Source organism: Pelophylax lessonae, assembly GCF_965119305.1.
Source record: "Pelophylax lessonae genome assembly, chromosome: 4".
NCBI lineage: Eukaryota > Metazoa > Chordata > Amphibia > Anura > Ranidae > Pelophylax > Pelophylax lessonae.
The window spans coordinates 276,034,490-276,055,371 of record NC_138771.1 but is presented as its reverse complement, the minus strand read 5'-3'; the positions used below and the strand labels follow the sequence as shown (position 1 = coordinate 276,055,371).

General features: G+C 44.3%; 1 protein-coding gene across 2 annotated transcripts in view; it reads right to left on the bottom strand.

The window, feature by feature from the left end:
- EEA1 (early endosome antigen 1) overlaps positions 1-20,882 on the bottom strand; it is a 221,613-nt gene that overhangs the window by 139,157 nt on the left and 61,574 nt on the right. For both annotated transcript variants that reach the window (XM_082254237.1, XM_082254238.1), the window contains 2 exons: positions 17,285-17,339; positions 10,026-10,091 (listed from right to left, as the gene is read on the bottom strand). In XM_082254237.1, the coding sequence (XP_082110363.1) occupies positions 10,026-10,091; positions 17,285-17,339 (121 nt within the window). The remainder of the gene's footprint in view (positions 1-10,025; positions 10,092-17,284; positions 17,340-20,882) is intronic.

The window sequence follows — 20,882 nt, the reverse complement described above, 5'->3', positions numbered from 1 at the left end:
TATGTCACATGTTATTTGCGTAGCAATTTTTCAAATGACATTTTTTGGGAAAAAATACACTTTAATGAATTTTAATACAAAAAAATTGATTTTTGACTTACCGTAAAATCCATTTCTCTGAGTTCATTGATGGACACAGCCCTTCAGTATTCTGAACCATTGGGTTATATAGCTCCCTACAGGAGTACAGGACACTAGGCAGAAAAAAAGACTTGGCAACACCTATGGGCAGTCCTAGGTGGTATATTCCCCCTCTCTGCTATAGGTCTTCGGTTTTGTAAGAAGCAGTGTCATAAATGATACAACTTCACAGAGGGGTGGGTACTGTGTCCGTCAATGAACTCTGAGAAATGGATTTTACAGTAATTTAAAAATCACATTTTGTCTTTAGTTCAATGATGGACACAGCTCTTTAGTATTCTGAGCCATTTGAACGTCCCCAAGCAGTGCCAAACATGAGCGGTGGGCCAACAAAAATACCAAAGCTAACAAAATAGCAAACCAGGTAAAACAGGAGCTCAAAAAAATAAAAATAAAACTGAAGCCCAAACTGAACAATACACCGCAAAGAGGGAACAGACCCTCTAAACAGCAGTCTGCAAAACTTTGCAGCCAAAGGAAGCATCCGCAAATGCCAACACATCCACTAATAGAATTTAGTGAAAGTGTGCACTGACAACCAAGTGGGGCCTTGCAAACCTGCGCCACTGACGCCTGATGACACAAGGCCCAGGAAGCACTAAGCACCCGAGTAGAGAGAAGGAAAGGAGAAACATGATCCCTGATGGAATAGGTCCGAGTTACTGTCTATCTGATCTATCTGGAAATGGTCACAGAAGATGCGGACAGCCCTTTTCTTGGCCCGTCTGTAATCACAAACAGCGAGTCTGACCTCCGAAAAGACTCCGTGGCTGCCAAATTCACCCGAATCATCTAAACCACATCCAAGGCATGCAAAGCAAATTCCTTAGGATGCTTGGGCCTGAGACACAGGGAAGGCAACACAATGCCTTCATTCAAATGGTAATCAGAGGCTACCTTAGAAAGGAACAACGGACATGATGGAAACCTGCGCCACGAACGCCTGATGACACAAGGCCCGGAAAGCACTAAGCACTCGAGTAGAGAGAAGGAAAGGAGAAACATGATCCCTGATCGAATAGGTCCGAGTTACTGTCTATCTGATCTATCTGGAAATGGTCACAGAAGAAGCGGACAGCCCTTTTCTTGGCCCGTCTGTAATCACAAACAGCGAGTCTGACCTCCGAAAAGACTCCGTGGCTGCCAAATTCACCCGAATCATCTAAACCACATCCAAGGCATGCAAAGCAAATTCCTTAGGATGCTTGGGCCTGAGACACAGGGAAGGCAACACAACGCCTTCATTCAAATGGTAATCAGAGGCTACCTTAGAAAGGAACAACGGACATGATGGAAGAACTACCTTATCTGGAAGCCCACATCGTGGATCTAGAGAACACAGTGACAAGACTGCGTGGCATCTACAACCTGGAAAGGAGCTTGGACTTTACCCATCAGGCGCTGGCAGGGGTCAGCATAGAGGAGGAAGGAATAGAGGAGACGCAAGCAGCAGAGGTACGCAGCTGGGTGACTGTTAGGAATGTTAGGGGGAGGAGAGTCAGGGAGGCCAGTCCTGAGTTGGTACACCCTAACATGTTTGCCGAGTTGCAGGTTGAGGGGGATATCAACTCAGGGGTGGCAGAGCTGGAGCATGCGCCCTCCCCCAGCTGCCAGGGGAGGGACGGCTCCAGGAAGAAGGGGGGCCGTAACTCAGGAAAGGTTAGAAAGGTTGTGGTAGTTGGGGACTCAATTATCAAGAGGACAGAGAGGGAAATCTGTAAAAAAGATCTCGTGAACCGAACAGTTTGTTGTTTACCGGGCGCCCGAGTTCGGCACATCGCAGATCTGGCAGACAGATTGTTGGGCGGGGCTGGGGATGACCCAGCGGTCATGGTGCACGTGGGCACTAATGACAAAGTTAAAGGTAGGTGGAGGATCCTTAAGAACGATTTCAGGGACTTAGGTAATAGATTGAGGAAAAGGACCTCCAAGGTGGTTTTCTCTGAAATACTGCCTGTACCTCGAGCCACACAGGAGAGGCAGAAGGAGCTTAGGGAAGTTAACAAGTGGCTGAGGAATTGGTGTAGGAAGGAGGGGTTTGGGTTCCTGGAGAACTGGGCTGACTTCTCAGTCGGCTACCGGCTCTTTAGTAAGGATGGGCTGCACCTTAATGGGGACGGTACAGCTCTTTTGGGGAGAAAGATGGCCACCGAGTTGGAGGGGCTTTTAAACTAGGAGACGGGGGGGAGGGCTCAGAAATAGAATCAGTCAGGAGGGAGCAGAGGACTGAAGGCAGTTGTAGGGTCAATAGCGACAGTAGGTCAACAACATCAATTGGCGGGTCTGTGCGGGAGAACAGCAGACCAAACAGAAATAAACAAAACCGCCAATCACGTTTAACTTCCGTAAAACTAAGAGGGGTATATGCTAATGCCAGGAGCCTAGCTAATAAGATGGATGAGTTGGACATGTTAGTACATGAGGAGGACATAGACCTTGTGGGAATAACGGAGACTTGGTTCGACCCCTCACATGACTGGCTGGCCAATATCCAAGGGTATTCGGTGTACCGGAAGGACAGGGTTGGTAAAAGAGGGGGAGGGGTATGTCTCTATGTCAAGAACAATATAAAGGTGCTAGAAAGGAGTGACATTACGGATGGGATGAGCATGGATTTAGAATCTGTGTGGGTTGAACTCGATAGGGAAGAAGATAAGGGAAAAGTAGTTGTGGGGGTTTGCTATAGGCCACCTAACCAAGGGGAGGAGGTAGAGCTGGAATTTTTAGCACTAATAGGTAAAGCGGCAAAACTAGGATCAGTCATCATATTGGGGGACTTCAATTATCCCGACATTGACTGGGAAGAGGGGACTGCACACTCGCATAAGGCCCGGCTATTCACGGAAACCTTACAGGATAACTACATGTCGCAGTTGGTGGATTCCCCTACTAGAGAGAATGCTATCCTGGATCTATTGATCACTAATGACCCAGACATAATCTCGGAGGTAGGAGTCCAGGACAACCTGGGCTCTAGCGATCACAGGATGATCACATTTAGTATAAATAACAATATAAAAAGGCAAGTGGGGAACATAAGAACCCTAAACTTCAGAAGGGCAGACTTTCCAAAATTGTACTCATTGATGGAAAGGGTAAACTGGGACCAAACCCTGGGATCACTGACCACAGAGGAAAAATGGGAATGCTTTAGAACAATATTAAGCAAAGGCATCTTGCAGTGCATTCCTATGGGGAATAAATTTAGAAGAGACAAAGCCAAACCTGGCTGGCTAAACCGTAGCGTTAAAAAACTTATTAGGGGAAAAAAATTGGCCTTCAAGAAATATAAATCAGAGGGCACTGTATCGGCCTTCCAGCAATACAAGGAGGAAAATAAGAAGTGTAAACACGAAATCAAGATGGCTAAAATCAACTTTGAGAGACAAATAGCGGAGGATAGTAAAAAAAACCCAAAGAAATTCTTTAAATATATCAACAGCAAAAAAACTAGGGCAGAGCATATTGCACACATAATTAGCGATGATGGGAGGATGGTTACAGAGGACACTGAAAAAGCAACCGTGCTGAATTCTTTTTTCTCGTCAGTCTTTACGCAGGAAAAGGAAGGGTACACTGACCATGACTGTATGGTTAGTAGTAATACACAGGACTTGCCACTATGGCTAACAGAGGGGGAAATCAGGGAAAGACTGGATAAACTTAACACAAACAAATCACCAGGCCCGGATGGCGTACATCCGAGAGTGCTCAAGGAACTCAGTATGGTTATATCTAGACCACTGTTCCTGATCTTTGCTGACAGTATTAGGACAGGAGATGTACCAGGGGATTGGAGGAAGGCTAACGTGATTCCGATATTCAAAAAGGGCCAGAGACATATCCCGGGAAATTATAGGCCTGTCAGTCTGACATCAATAATATGTAAACTTTTGGAGGGGATGATAAGGGACTATATCGTAGAGTATGCTAAAGATAACAACATCATCAGTAGTAACCAGCACGGGTTTACAAATGGGCGATCTTGTCAAACCAATCTCTTAGCATTCTACGAGGAAGTGAGCTGTGAGCTAGATAGGGGGAGACCAGTGGATGTGGTGTACTTGGATTTCGCTAAGGCGTTTGATACAGTTCCCCACAAGCGCTTAATTTATAAAATAAGGTCTGCAGGTATCGACAGCAGGGTTTGCTCTTGGATACGGAATTGGCTAAAAGGCCGTGTCCAAAGGGTAGTAATAAACAGCGCATACTCAGACTGGTCTGAGGTAGTAAGCGGGGTGCCCCAGGGCTCAGTCCTGGGACCAACCTTGTTCAATTTATTCATAAACAGCATTGAGGACGGGATCAGTAGTTCGTTATCAGTTTTTGCAGATGACACAAAATTGGCCAGGGCAATAACTGCACAGCATGAAGCAGATATCCTACAGAATGACCTGGACAAAATTACGGAGTGGGCAACGACATGGCAAATGAGGTTTAATGTGGAGAAGTGTAAGGTTTTGCACTTGGGGACCAAAAACATAAAAACACAATACACGTTAGGAGGGGAACCCTTGGGGGAATCAAAAATGGAGAAGGATCTGGGAGTCTTAGTTGATGATAAATTAGGCAACAGCATGCAATGCCAAGCGGCAGCTCCCAAAGCCAACAGAATATTAGCATGCATAAAGAAAGGGATGTATTCCAGAGATAAGACTATAATCCTTCCACTTTATAAAACTCTGGTCCGACCGCATCTGGAGTATTCTGTCCAGTTCTGGTCGCCAGTCCTCAGGAGGGATGTGTTGGAGCTGGAGAAAGTCCAGAGAAGGGCAACTAAACTGATTAGGGGGTTGGAGGACCTTACCTATGAAGAGCGGCTGCAATCGCTCGATTTATTTTCCCTGGAGAAAAGACGTCTGAGAGGGGACATGATAGCAATTTATAAATATCTTAATGGGGATCTCAGCTTAGAAGAAAAGCTGTTCATTCGAAGGAATTGCATGAGGACTCGAGGACATACAATGCGATTAGAGGAGAAGCGTTTTAACCTCAGGCAACGTGGGGGGTTCTTTACTGTTAGGGCTACAAGATTGTGGAATTGTCTACCACAAGAGGTGGTTTCTGCGGGTAGTATGGTGACTTTCAAAAGACTCTTAGACTTACATCTCAAGGATCAGGAGATTGAGGGCTATGTTAGATGATTACAGTCACACACACCTACACAGGTTGAACTGGATGGACTATTGTCTTTATTCAACCTCACCTACTATGTAACTATGTAACTATGTAATCTTTGTGGACCACCAAGTAGGGGGTACAACAAGATAATGTCGCCAGGTTTGAAACCCTGCGAGCAGAGGTGATAGCCACCAAAAAGTCCACCTTCTGGGACAGCGTAAGCAAGAGAATCCCCCGAATAATAGGGAGACTTCTGGAGAACTTAAAGCAACAAGTTCAGATCCCCAGACTCCCCGCACCGGTGGAGTGAGATGTCGAAACCCCTAAAACAAAAAAAGGTACGCACCAGAGCATGGCCAGGGGTCGCTGAAAGAAGACTGCCAAGGTCGACACCTGGCCCTTGATGGTACTCAAGGCCAATTTCCGATCGACACCCCGTTGAAATGAGGTCAAAATCCAAGCCAAAGAAAAAGAACGAGGGTGAACACCAATTGACTCACACCACGAAATGTACACTTTCCAGGTACGATGGTAGATCTTGCTAGGAGGTAGACTTTCTAGCCTTCAGCAGTGTCGAAATCACTGGCCCAGGCAAATCTCTATCCTTTAGCACCTGGCTTTCAACAGCCAAGCTGTCAAAGCCAGCTACTGTAGAGCAGGATGGAAGATTGGCCTTTGCGATAGCAGATGCTCCCTTAGAGGCAGTCTCCAAGGGACATCGGCAACCAGCCACACCAGGTCGGCATAGCAAGACTGGCTAGGCCAGTCTGAGGCCACCAGAATGACTGGAATTCCCCTTGGCCTCAATTCTGCGCAGGAGTCGCAGAAGCCACTGGGCAACCAGAGCATCTGTGGCATCCTTAAGAGAATCCTGTGATCTTGCCACAAACCTCGGTACCTTTCTGTTGAGCCTGGGACACCAACAGAGCCATCTCGGGATCTGCCCCACCGGAGACATATCTAATAAAACACATCCGGATTAAGGGACCAATCCCCATGGTCAAACGCCTGCCGACTGAGATAGTCTGCCTGCCTGTTTTCTACTCCTGGAATGTGTATGGCAGAGAGGGCCGGAAATTCCAGAGCTGCCAACACACTCTTTGTTCCGCCCTGATGATTGACATAAGCCACTGTCATGGTCTTGTCTAACTGAATCCTCACCTGAAGCCCCTGGAGTTGATCCGTCCAGTGATTTAGGCACAGCCCGATTGCCCTGGGTTCCAAGACATTGATCATCAGTCTGGCTGAGCTCAGACCCAGGACACCTCCCCACCCGGATAGATTGCCATCCGTGATGACCACTGTCCAATACAAGAGTAAAGTTTTGCCTTGCAGAAGAGCCATAGAGCGAAGCCACCAGACCAAGGACCCCTTGGTTTCCTGGCTCAGCCGGGTCTGATTGTCCAGAGACTTCGGACACTTGTTCCATTTTACTAGGATCTCCCTTTGAAGTGACCTCGTATGGAACCGTGCAAATGGAACCGCTTCTAAAGTAGATACCATCAGGCCCAGCACCCACATGCAAGTCCAGAGGGATGACCATCTGCTGGACAACAGAAGATGAATCGAAGCGTGCAACTTCTGGAGTTTGTCCAGAGGAAGGAACACTCTAGTTAGAGCTGAATCCAGAGTCAGACCCAGATAATCCACTTTTCTAGGTGGAATCAGAGCAGGCTTTAGGGAATTTAGAAGTCAAACAAACTCCTTCAGGGTCTCTATAGTGATCTCCACCACATCCATCAAGGCAGCAGAGGACTCCGCTCGCAAGAGGAGGTTGTCCAGATAGCCCAGTACTGCAATCCCCTGCTGACGTAGCAATGCCAGAACCGGGGGCCAACACTTTCGTGAAGACCTGAGGAGCGGAGGCAAGACCAAAGGGTAACGCCACGAACTGATAATGCTCTTCTCCTACAGCAAACTGGAGGAAGCGCTGGTGTCGGCCACATATTGTAAATGTGCAGGTAAGCATCCTTGATGTCGATAGAGGCAAGAAAATCCCTCTGATGTAGGGATGCCAACACCGTTTGAATGGACTCCATTCTGAACTTCTGTACCCGCACAAGTTCAGGGCCTTAAGGTCCAAAATCGGACGTACCTTGTCCTCTTTCTTTGGGACCGTGAACAGGTTTTAATAAAAACCATTGAAATCGTTCCAAGACTGGATTCATCACACCCTGAAACAGCAGGTCTTGTACCGCCCCAAGAGAGCTTGCAATCGGTCCGGGAACAGACGTACATTGGAAGGGAAGACCCTTTCCGGAGGGCAAGAACGAAACTCTTATAACCGGACAGTATTACTTTGTGGTGGATCCATTTGTTGCTTACCAAAGAGATCCACAAGCCCGGAATCCAGGCACGGGTGAGGGTGCACCTTCATGCTATAGGAGCCTTGTCCACAGGTCTAAAGAATCCAGCTCTCAACTTGCTGGACCAGGGCCGCTTGGGACCTCCCAAGGAGGACTTGAAAGGTTTTGAGCCCTTGTCAGTGGACCCTTAGAGACGAAAAAAACTTCTTGTGAGGAGCCGAGAGAGACAGGCCACATTTGCGATGAGGTTCTTCACCCTTTTTGGACTGTGGAAGAAAGGTACTCTTCCCCCCTGTGAGACTCTTAATGATGTCATCCAGGGTAGCCCCAAACAAGCGATCGCCCTGGAAAGGTCAGAGCTTTTTTTAGAAGTCTGGTCCACAGACCAACACTTAAGCCACAATACACGCCTAAGCACCACCGCTAAAACAGACAGCCTAGAAATCAGGGGAGCCGCATCCAAAGAGGCATTACAGATAAACTGCAGCCCCTGGACCAACTGGTCCACCAATTCAGCAAAGGCAGGGAGAAGCTGATCACCCTCTAGGTCACCGCGCAAAAGTTTAGCTTGCTCAGTCAGAGTTTGCGAGACCAGGGCAATGGTGAAGACTGGCCTAAGCGCCAAACCAGCAACAGTGAACATAATGCAGGCTACATCCTCCGCTTTTCTGTCCGCCGAATCTTTAAAAGCCAGTGATTCCTCAACCAGAATCATGGTTGCCTTGTTCAACCTGGAAACTGGGGAGTCCACCACCTGTGGAACAGTCCACTTCTAGAGGGGGGATTCCTTAAAGGGGTGCCTCCCCACAAAGCGTTTTGGAACCACAAAGAGACGTTTTGGACGCTCCCACCCTTTTGCTACAAATCTGTCAAAAAATAGGAAGCATAAGGAAACACTTTGGCACTCACAAGCTGTCTCGCGCGGCAAAAGGGGACAGCCACCCCCGCCGCAGCTTCGTTCTCCATTTTTAAGGTTTCAAGCATAGCTACAATCAGTGCGTTAACCAGCGCCTTCTTGTGCGGAGCCAGAAGTGTTGAGGAACCAACCTCACGATCTGATAGTTCCGGGAGCGTGGCCGCAGACCCCGTAAAGTGGGCCACGTCAGATTCAGGATTTTGCTCGCAGGCCAGCCCCCATCCAGACTAGGATGACCACACGATCTAGATTATCCAGCCAGTCGCCGAGTCCGACAGCTGATTGTAGATCTCGGAGGGAAAAAACAGGAGAAAAACAAGGAAAAAATTGCAAGGACCAGAGATCCCGGCAGGAAACTAGGTCCTTACTCTTGACTAGGCAGAAAAAAAACTGAAGGCCTATAGCAGGGAAGGGGAGTATACCATCTAGGAGTGCCCATAGGTGTAGCCAAGTCTTTTTTTATGCCTAGTGTCCTACTCAATAAACCCAATGGTTCTGACTACTGGAGAGCGGTAATCATTTCCGGGGCTTACCAGTGAGAACGGTACCCCCAAAAAACACTGGCAAGCGGTGGGAGGGGGGATTACTATACACTATAAGAGTTTAAGCCAATTCCTAATGCAGTAGCTGAGGTTTGCTACATGAGTGTCCCTCTCTGGCCCAACATCCTTTGATCAAAAGATTTGATTGGAACATTTTCAGCTGAAGAGTGGCTGCATCCAACCAAGTGTGTGCAAGTAAAGACTACCAGATCAGATCAGTAGCTCCAAAGAAAAAGGAAAATATGCAAATCTCAACATTTTCTGCAAAAGTTAATTTTGGTATCACTGCCATCTCCCTACTAATCCACAGGTCTCCTATCACATTATTGATTAAGAACGCTTTAGAGGAGACAGGAACAAGCTCAATTTGTACGGGGGGGGGGGGGGAAAAATTAGGAATGCCAAGTAATACAAGCTGCCTCTGGATCTACTGATTGTTTTAATTTGGGCTTTTTAATAAACATATTATTATGCATATTTTCATCATATGCTCCGTTTTATATTACTTAGGTTACTTTAATGATCCACAGTGATTACTAAACCTTGAATTCTCAGAGGATATGCAGAAAACATGAACTGTTAGAGACAACTGAGAGAATCTGAGCAGGGATACACTGGGGTTGATTTACTAAAACTGGAGAGTGTAAAATTTGGTGCAGCTCTGCATAGAAACCAATCAGCATCCAGTCTTGTTTTTTTTTTGTCAACACTTAATAGAGCTAAATTAAGTTAGAAGCGAATTGGCTATCATGCACAGCTGCACCAGATTGTGCACCCTCTAGTTTTAGTAAATCAACCCATGTTTCAGGGGCTTTTATTTTAGCATATAATGTTAGGATGGGGATGACTCACGCAAGAAAAAAAAAATGTAAGAAGCATAAAGAACAAAAAAAATTGAAATAGGCTACTGCAAAAAAAAAAAAAAAAAAAGGCGTGCATACATAAATTCAAATAAATCAGACTTCTATGAGCCTACTTCAAAGATTTTAAAGGAATTACTTGCTTCAGCTGCTCTTGAACATTTTCCAACTCCTTTTTCAGCTCTTCTGCATACCACTTCTCTTCCTGAACCAATAAAAAAAGAGGCCAAAAATAAAAGATAGTGTTCATTTAGATCACAGACTGTTTTATTACTCTAATAATACATTTCCAGTTCACTGATTTTATTACTGTAATATTTACTAACGATATACCTCCAGGTACTTATGATCATGTGTAACATTTGTGCAACGAATCCACAACATGCTAGGTTTCCAATAAAGCATAACACAAGGTGCTGGGTTCTAGGGCTTAATTCCCAAAAAGAACACAACATACAAGAAGTTCTCCTCACTTTCGTGTGGGTTTACCTTTAGAGACTCAATACACAGTACAAAGCCACCCTAATAACAACAGAAGGGAAGGTGGACTGGAAGCTCCTATGCATGAGGGGACTTCCACAAATGGATTAAAATATTGCGTATTTTGATGGCACTATTTAGGTAGCAAGTGTTATACAATAGTGAAAAATAAGATGTTTACGATAGAATAATACCCTCTGATTATCAACATTGTGCTTCTTTCTAGGAGATCATCTTTACAGGAAAAAAACAAAAGGATGGCAAGATGCATAAAATTGTCTTGCTATACCTGTACTAGAATGTTCTGCAATGATTACTTACCAGGAAAAGTGAGAAGAATTTTAAACATCTGCCACGCCACCACAAAAGCTACAAGCTACAATAGACTTGTTTAAAATAATAACTGCATACAGTGGGGAAAATAATCATTTGATCCCTTGCAGATTTTGTACGTTTGCGCACTTACAAAGAAATTAAGGGTCTATAATTTTTATCATAGGTGTATTTTATTTATTTTTTTTTTGGGGGGGGGGGGGGTTCAAATAGGTGTATTTTTAATGATAGAGACAGAATATCAACCAAAAATCCAGAAAAAAACATGATACAAAAGTTATAAATTGAGTTCAATTAGTAAGATAAATATTTGATCCTCAAGCAAAACTTAGTACTTGGTGGAGAAACCCTTGTTGGCAAGCACAGAGGTAAGACGTTTCTTGTAATTGATTACCAGGTTTGCGCACATTTTAGGAGGGATTTTGGTCCACTCTTCTGTACAGAACTTCTCTAAATCCTTAAGGTTGCTTGGCAACTCGACGTTTCAGCTCCATACATTTGCTATAGGATTAAGGTCTGGAGACTGGCTAGGCCACTTCATGACCTTAATGCACTTCTTCTTGAGCCACTTCTTTGCTGTCTTGGCAGAATGTTTAGGGTCATTGTCATGATGAAAGACCCATCCACGACCCATCTTCAGGGAAGAAGGTTCTCATTCAAGAATTTACAATACATGGCCCTGTCCATTGGCCCTCAATTTGGCAAAGTTCGCTTGTACCTTTATCAGAGAAACAGCCCAAAAGTTTAATGTTTCCACCTCCGTGCTTGACTGCAGGGATGGTGTTCTTAGGGTCATAGTCAGCATTTTTCTTCCTCCAAACACGTTGAGTCAATGCCAAAGAGCTCAATTTTGGTCTCATCTGACCACAGCACTTTCTCACAATCCTTCTTTGAATCATTTAGCTGTTCATGGCAAACTTCAGATGAGCCTGCACATGTGCCTTCTTGAGGAGGGGGACCTTGCTGGCGCTGCAAGATTTTAATTAATGGCGGTGTATTGTGTTACCAATGGTTTGTTTGGTGATTGTGGTCCCAACTGCCTTGAGATCATTCAATCCTACATGGAGCCCCAGACCGAGGGCGATTGAGGGCAATTTTGTATTTCTTCCATTTGCGAATGATTGCTCCAACAGTTGTCTCCTTCTCATCAAGCTTCTTGCTGATGGTCTTTTAACCCATTCAAGCCTTGTGCAGGTCTACAATCTTGTCCCTGACATCCTTTGACCGCTCTTTGGTCTTGCCCATGATAGTGAGGTTTGAATAGAAGAAAGATTCTGTGTGCAGGTGTCTTTTATACACATAATGAGTTGTTGTTAGGAGCACCTTCTTTAATTGACAGGCCCAATCTGTGTACCACATAAGCATTAGCCATTCTGTAGCCATTCTGAGGGAAACAGAATTATTGTTGGTTGGTAGGGGATCAAATACTTTTTTTTCTGACTGAAATGCAACTCAATTTATAACATTTGTATCAAGGGTTTATTCTGAATTTTTGGTTGATGTTCTGACTCTATCGTTTAAAATACACCTAAGATAACAAATATAGACCCTTCATTTCTAACAAATATGCAGCACTGTACTTCATAACAGTCCTGATATATATGCTCTGTAACATATAATCTTAGATTTATGAAGGCTAAGAAGAATCAGATCGAACATACATATAGCCAGTTAAACATGAACAGTTCCATGGCACGGTTACAAATACAGCAAGAGCAGAGGAACACCAAGCATCCCATACCTTATTATACTTAATTAGGCAACCTCTATGTTCAAAAATTAGTTTTTCCATAAGGTTACACTTGATTTACCAATTGTAGCAACTTGCATATAGAGGGAGGGGTGGGGTGGGTTGGATCCATTTAAGCGCTACAGCCTTACAAGCTAAGAATAATGTTTCCATACCCACTGTACCTTTAGCACATGAACTGGATGTAGGGAAGAGGGGACCAAAAAATATCATTTTGTGGGCCGTTTCAAGCCTAAACCTAACTAGTATAAAAATGTCGCCCCCCCCCCCCCCTCCCAACAACTAAGCGGATTAACCTGTATTAAAAAGATGCATATACTTATCCATTTTCAGCCTACTCTGGTCATGTGATCCAGGTCCCCTTTGTCAGCCAGAAGCGGCTGATAGGGAGAGGAGAAACTGCCAACAACAGCTGGGACATGAGAGCCTATGGGAGACATCACCACTCCAGGCTTTATCAGCTGATGTTGAGATTTCTCGCCTCTCCCCTGCAGCTGGCTGACACAGGGGATCATGTGACTGGACAAATCGGCAAGTGCATGTGTATAATATAAAACAAAGAGGACGTTTACTGTACTTCATACTTTGGGGGGGGGCCGGACTGTATCCAGTGGGAGTAGAAAATGCCCTGGCATCAAAACAAACAAACAATGCCATAGGGTTGGTGGTAAATGGGAGTACAAAATTACCTTATTGGTGTCAGTGGGAGAAATAGTGCCCCATCGCTGGTGCCGGTGGGGAGGAATAGTGCCCCATTGCTGGTCCCGGTGGGGAGGAATAGTGCCCCATTGCTGGTGCCGGTGGGGAGGAATAGTGCCCCATCACTGGTACCGGTGGGGAGGAATAGTGCCCCATCGCTGGTACCGGTGGGAAGGAATAGTGCCCTATCGCTGGTGCTGGTGGGGAGTAATAGTACCCCATCGCTGGTGCCGGTGGGGAGGTATAGTGCCCCATCGCTGGTGCCGGTGGGGAGGAATAGTGCCCCATCGCTGGTGCCGGTGGGGAGGAATAGTGCCCCATCGCTGGTGCCGGTGGGGAGGAATAGTGCCCCATCGCTGGTGTCGTGGGAGGAATAGTGCCCCAAAGCTGGTGTCGTGGGAGGAATAGTGCCCCAAAGCTGGTGCCGGTGGGAGGAATAGTGCCCCATCACTGGTGTCAGTGGGAGGAAGAGTGCCCCATCGCTGGCGTCAGTGGGAGGAAGAGTGCCCCATCCCTGGAGTCAGTGGGAGGAAGAGTGCCCCATCCCTGGAGTCGGTGGGAGGAAGAGTGCCCCATACCTGCTGTCAATGGGAGGAACAGTGTCCCATCCCTGGTGTCAGAGGGAGGACTAGTACCCTACTCTTGGTGTCAGTGGAAGTAATAGTGCATCGTATCAGTGGAAGGAATATTGCCCCAAGGGCCAGATAAAGGCCAGCAAAGGACCATGTCTGGCCTGCAAGTTTGGAGATTCCTGATTTAAAGCAAAAGCAAAAATAAAAAAGGGGAGGTGTCATGTCACTAAAGTATTTGTATCCATGCAGAAATTATCATTTTTGTTCCTGAGTGTGGCCACTACTCCTTAACATGTAAATTAGATTTGTCCAAGTGTCAAATACTTGCGAGCGGGAGATTTCCATAATAAGTATGGATAGTGGGTGAACTGCATGGATATTAGACAAAGTGTATATTTGGCAATTTTTTTTAATCATTTGCACAGTATAACAATGTATTAAAAAAAAAAAACAGAGTCCTTTAGTATTGTTGTTACAGCATCCAAAACACCCAGTAGGAGTCTCAGGGTGTGAATCTCCCCACCTTTACAAAACATCTAACACTGCAATGGGTGAATTTCCAAACAAGACATCAGTGGTATTCTTAAGCAAAATCTCTGACAGAAATATGTGGGCTTCCACAGACCTACATCTCAGAATGCTGAAAATGCGGGCTTGTCTCTTGCTTCAATATTTTCGAAGTCACTGCCCTGTGAAGTCAGACTCTCCGAGTCTTCATACTTGTACTGGATCAGTGTGACAGCATTTGTGTTTGTATGCATTTTTTTTTTTTAATAGCATCCTACCAAATTTTCTTAGCACCGTTCTATATTACAAACATTGCGATACGAAATTGCATTCAAAAAGCCAACAAAGCCTAAAAGGACAACCAATTTACACAGGTGAGACAAAAGTTTACAGTAATAGAGAAGACTTAAAAATACTTCCTATCCCCGCTAATAATTCTTGGCTGCATTAGGACCCCTTCACATTGGCATTCAGTCTGGATCAGTCTATCAGATTTTCAAAAGGAATCAGACTGAACCACATTGTAATACTGTGAGTGGATGGATGGAAATGGATGTACATCGGTTTACATTCACTTACGTCAGAGTCAGTTTATGTCCACAAGAAAATACAGAAACGGTTTGCTTCCTTTTACATTTTAGCAAACTGATGTAAACTGAACTGAAGAAGATGGATGTACATTAGGCATTTAGCCTCAATAAAATAGGGTTTGGCATTTAGCTGCGACAGGAGGGCACACAAGCAGTCTATTCCTTTTTTCCCGCTGTTGACGGCCTGTTAAACTCCATGAGAGTCAGCTGCTGCGGGATAGAGGGGGCTGAACGGTGCAACCTAGTGATTTGTACATTTAGAGCAGTATGCACCCACAGACAAATATCCAGAATGCTAGCAGTGGGGCTGGACGATGCAAATGTGCCCTCCAGCCAATGCTAAATACGGGTGCCCCATGCCCTGGGTCTAAATGCACATTGTGTATGAGACCAAACTGATGAACACTGATGTAACCTTGAATCAGTATTTATCAGTTTGTTCTTACCAAAATTTGCGACTGAACTGATAATGCCAGTGTAAAAGAATCCTTAATATTTGGCATCTAGGATATTTTCAGCCCAAAACTCTTATACTACATTTCATTGATTTACCATTATTATCATTATTATATAACACTTTGCGTAAAGTGCAGCCCACAGAAAACAACTATGCTTGTGAAGCGTTGTGAATGTTTATCACTAAATAATTTGTAAATTGTTTGTTATTTTAAACAATTTCTATCTCCCTCCTCCCCAAAAAAAAAAAAATTATATACTGCATCTTACCAGTCCATAAATGTGGTGACTGCCCGTTTTTTTTTTTTCCCATTCATCTTCACCTGGTGGTCCAGTCAGTAACGCACTTCTTGTCATAGGGTGACACAACTTACTTCATTGTAAATATGGAGAAGCAATGCTGTCACCATAGGCTACAAACACCCCCTCCGTATTGACATTACATAAGGGGGAAGTTTTGTGTAATTCACAGAAGATAGCAGGGAAAGCTGACAACACTGTTTTAAATGCCATGGCAACTAAGAAGCACGCTGGATTTCTGAGAAGATCAACAGGTATGTTTCTGTGTTCTCATGTTTAATAAAACTAAAAACAGCTTACATAAAGCAGTCTTTTACTTGTTTCAGTAAAGTATGGCCTTAATCATATCAAGGCTATGACTGGTCTGAAATATGCATGAAGACTGTTTGAGGTAAATGGTTTCTGAATTTAAAATGGTTTTGAACCCCAAAGTAAATCTTTATTATGCTGCAGCTTACTATTTCTTAGATGTGATGGCTGAATACATTTTCTTTTTTAGGCCTTTTTTTCTCTATTTTCATCTGTCGTTTTGGCCAGGAAATCTTTTTTTCCCCAAAGAATAAGCTCGGCAGCAGCTAAATCAGCCTCTCAGCAAGCTGCTGGGAGACTGAGCTAGTCGCTCCCTTCCCTCTCCAGTTCGACTCTCCAGTGCGCACTGGAGGGGCAGGGCAGAGAGCCAGTGACTGAAAGTTACCAGCTCTCTGCACTCAGCGACCTTTGATCGCTCAGTTCTTGGTCTTAGAGGTAATGGGGGACAGCTGCAGCATCAGATCAGTGCTGCAGCTATCCTGGTGAGTAAGTAGGTTTATTTTATTTTTTTTAAAGCCATAATTCTCTTTTAAAGATGGCTGCCATTCTCTCTCTGAGGCAATGGTAACTGCAGGTGAAACTGACAGCTTTGTTGACTGTTAAAATGGCTGCTGTCTTCTCCCTGAGGTAATGGTGGCCGTGGGTAAAATCCAATAGTTTCTCCAAGATGTTGCAGACTGTTAAAAGATGGCTGCTGTCCTCTCTCTGAAGTAATGGTGGTCACGGATGAGACGGACCACTCTCTCTAGGATTGTTAAAGATGGCTTCCTTCTTCTCTGTGAGGTAATGGTCACCACAGAAGGGCAGGAAAATCCACCAGGCTCGGTGCTGAGATCCCTGCGTCCTTCCTCTTCCCCGGTCTGATGCAAAGTTTAACTCACTCCTAGCTATGGGCAGAGCATAAAAACCGTGTACTGCTAGGGCTCCTTCAGATGTGTAAAAGCATAAAAACAGCACACCCCCAGGGCTCTTTTAGATGCGACAGTCTAGGGGCAGTGCATCCCCAGGTCTCCTTTAAATGTGATAGAGCCTAGCTATATTGGTTTTGGTTTTAATATTGCTTTAAAAAAAATTGGATCCCAATACTGTATGTGGGATTTTGGATTACAGTATTTCATAGGCAAAAGTGGAAAGGACCATGTATAGAGTAGTAGTGTTTCCTTGATTCCTATGGACTGCTAAAGCAGCGCAGGTGTACAATGTTCCTACTTACATGCTTCTGTACTTGTTGAAAATATTCTTAGCATGCTGAAAAGAAAATTAATGCAGCCACCAAATTTAAAGACTGGTAAGCTGCAATACATAACATTTTTGTTCTTGGGAAGAAAAATTATGAAAAACCCTGAACCAGATTGGCAAAATAATGTTCTTTCACCGAAAGCCTTGAAGATTATATTAATACCTTAAGTGATGCTTGCAAATCCTTGACCTCTTGTCGAAGAAGCAATACTTCTTCCCTTTGAAAAAAATAAAATAAAATAAATACAAAAGAAAAAAAAACATTATAGCTGGCCTTGTATACAAACACTAAGCAAATACTTAGAGTCCATTCAGACTAGCGCGACTTGTCAGGCGACCAAGTCGCGGTCAGTCGGTCGCTCGCTCGCCATTGAGTAGTACAGGACCCGTTCTAGTAGGAGCGACACAAGTCGCTCCGACTTAGAAAAAGGGTCCTGTACTACTTTGGGGCGACCTGGGAGCGACTCGCATAGACTTCCATTATGTGAAGTCCCTGCAAGTCTCGCCGAAGTCGCGGTGCACCGCGACTTCACAGGTCGCCCCCCCAAAGTCGTGTCACGCCAGTCTGAATGGGATGTAAAGATGTTTTAGGAGCAGTATTTTTTTTAAGAAGGTCTAGTTGTATCTTTGCACATTTATTCAGCATTTGTATAATTAATAATAAAAAAAGTTAAAAATAAATGTCTAGCTAAACTCCAATAACACATCTAGTATCCCTGTAACTAGAAGTCCAGGGCAGTAACATTACAGTCCTTGCAGCATCTAAGGATTATAAAAACACTAGAATAATTGGCAAAATTCAATAACTAGAGATGTAATTTTAGATTTAAATCTGCTGCCCATGGCTTGCTACATGCTTTAAAGTCCAACTAAGACACACTAGGATATTCAACTACTAGGATGATCCTGTAAGGCAAGCATCTATGCAGTCCTTGTGTGCCACCTTTTATTTTTCTTTGTAAGATCAATACAGTTGTCACAGGTACTGAACCTCTAGATCTGCCCAACTGGTCTACTTCAGGGGTGCTTATTTTACTGAGTCAGAAAAAAATAGCTTTTTTCTTTAACAATGAACTAGAATTGATATACAGTGCCTTGCAAAAGTATTTGGCCCCCTTGAACTCTGCGACCTTTTGCCACATTTCAGGCTTCAAACATAAAGATATAAAACTTTAATTATTTGTGAAGAATCAACAAGTGGGACACAATCATGAAGTGGAACAAAATTTATTGGATATTTCAAACTTCAAACAAATAAAAAAACTGAAAAATTGGGCGTGCAAAATTATTCAGCCCCTTTACTTTCAGTGCAGCAAACTCTCTCCAGAAGTTCAGTGAGGATCTCTGAATGATCCAATGTTGACCTAAATGACTAATGATGATAAATAGAATCCACCTGTGTGTAATCAAGTCTCCATATAAATGCACCTGCACTGTGATAGTCTCAGAGGTCCGTTTAAAGCGCAGAGAGCATGATGAAGAACAAGGAACACACCAGGCAGGTCCGAGATACTGTTGTGGAGAAGTTTAAAGCTGGATTTGGATACAAAAAGATTTCCCAAGCTTTAAACATCCCAAGGAGCACTGTGCAAGCGATAATATTGAAATGGAAGGAATATCAGACCACTGCAAATCTACGAAGATCTGGCCGTCCCTCTAAACTTTCAGCTCATACAAGGAGAAGACTGATAAGAGATGCAGCCAAGAGGCCCATGATCACTCTGGATGAACTGCAGAGATCTACAGCTGAGGTGGGAGACTCTGTCCATAGGACAACAATCAGTCGTATACTGCACAAATCTGGCCTTTATGGAAGAGTGGCAAGAAGAAAGCCATTTCTTAAAGATATCCATAAAAAGTGTAGTTGAAAGTTTGCCACAAGCCACCTGGGAGACACACCAGACATGTGGAAGAAGGTGCTCTGGTCAGATGAAACCAAAATCAAACTTTTTGGCAACAATGAAAAACGTTATGTTTGGCGTAAAAGCAACACAGCTCATCACCCTGAACACACCATCCCCACTGTCAAACATGGTGGTGGCAGTATCATGGTTTGGGCCTGCTTTTCTTCAGCAGGGACAGGGAAGATGGTTAAAATTGATGGGAAGATGGATGGAGCCAAATACAGGACCATTCTGGAAGAAAACCTGATAAAGTCTGCAAAAGACCTGAGACCGGGACGGAGATTTGACTTCCAACAAGACAATTATCCAAAACATAAAGCAAAATCTACAATGGAATAGTTCACAAATAAATATATCCAGGTGTTAGAATGGCCAAGTCAAAGTCCAGACCTGAATCCAATCGAGAATCTGTGGAAAGAACTGAAAACTGCTGTTCACAAATGCTCTCCATCCAACCTCACTGAGCTCGAGCTGTTTTGCAAGGTGGAATGGGCAAAAATTTCAGTCTCTCGATGTGCAAAACTGATAAAGACATACCCCAAGCGACTTACAGCTGTAATTGCAGCAAAAGGTGGTGCTACAAAGTATTAACTTAAGGGGGCTGAATAATTTTGCACGCCCAATATTTCAGTTTTTTTATTTGTTAAAAAAGTTTGAAATATCCAATAAATTTCGTTCCACTCCATGATTGTGTCCCACTTGTTGTTGATTCTTCACAAAAAATGACAGTTTTATATCTTTATGTTTGAAGCTTGAAATGTGGCAAAAGGTGGCAAAGTTCAAGGGGGCCGAATAATTTTGCAAGGCACTGTATATCCAGAAGGGGTGCTATAGTGAGAAGCACCCTAAGGGTATCAAGATGCAAAGGTGATAAAGTCACAACGTGTCGGGAAGAGCCGGTGAACATTTACTTCCGGTCTACGGCCGAGAACGGAAGCATGCGATTTTACCGTATCGGCGGATCTGCAATCCTGTTTACTTTACTGTGAGTGTCTACATCTTTTTAATAAAATATTGATTTTATATACTACACTATGAGAGCCCCCCTTTTATTGTCCCTTCAACGAGCGAGACCCATGTAGGAGGATTACCATCTGGGAGCAACACTATTAAAGAGTTCCACCCATTTTTGGAACTTTAGATCTTTGTAATCCCCTTTAAAATGGCTTTTACCAATGGAAACTTTTTTTTTTTTTTTTTTTTTGCTAGTAAATACCTTAATTTCGGATTTATTCCTCCTCTCCTCACTTCCTGGTCCGATCGGCGATGACGTCATTCGGCGATCCGCAGTGTCTGCTGGGATGTATTCTATTCCAGAAATCTCAGTAGCTGTATCTGTACTGAGCCGTGCCTGCCCCGCCTCCGCCCCGCCTCCTCTCAATGAATTGCATTGTATGAATGTATTAAGGCTGTTCTCTGCCCAGCCTCCGCCCCGCCTCCTCTCAATACAACTCAATGAGAGGAGGCGGGGTGGAGGCGGGGCAGAGAACGGCCTTAATACATTCATACAATGCAACTGAATGAGAGGAGGCGGGGCGGAGGCGGGGCAGGCACGGCTCAGTACAGATACAGCTACTGAGATTTCTGGAATAGAATACATCCCAGCAGACACTGCGGATCGCCGAATGACGTCATCGCCGATCGGACCAGGAAGTGAGGAGAGGAGGAATAAAGCCGAAATTAAGGTATTTACTAGCAAAAAAAAAAAAAAAAAAGTTTCCATTGGTAAAAGCCGTTTTAAAGGGGATTACAAAGATCTATGTATTCCAACCTATTAAAAATGGGTGGAACTCCGCTTTAAGGAGATGGTACAACACCATATTACTGACAACATCCCCCAAAGAGAAGTGAGAGGTC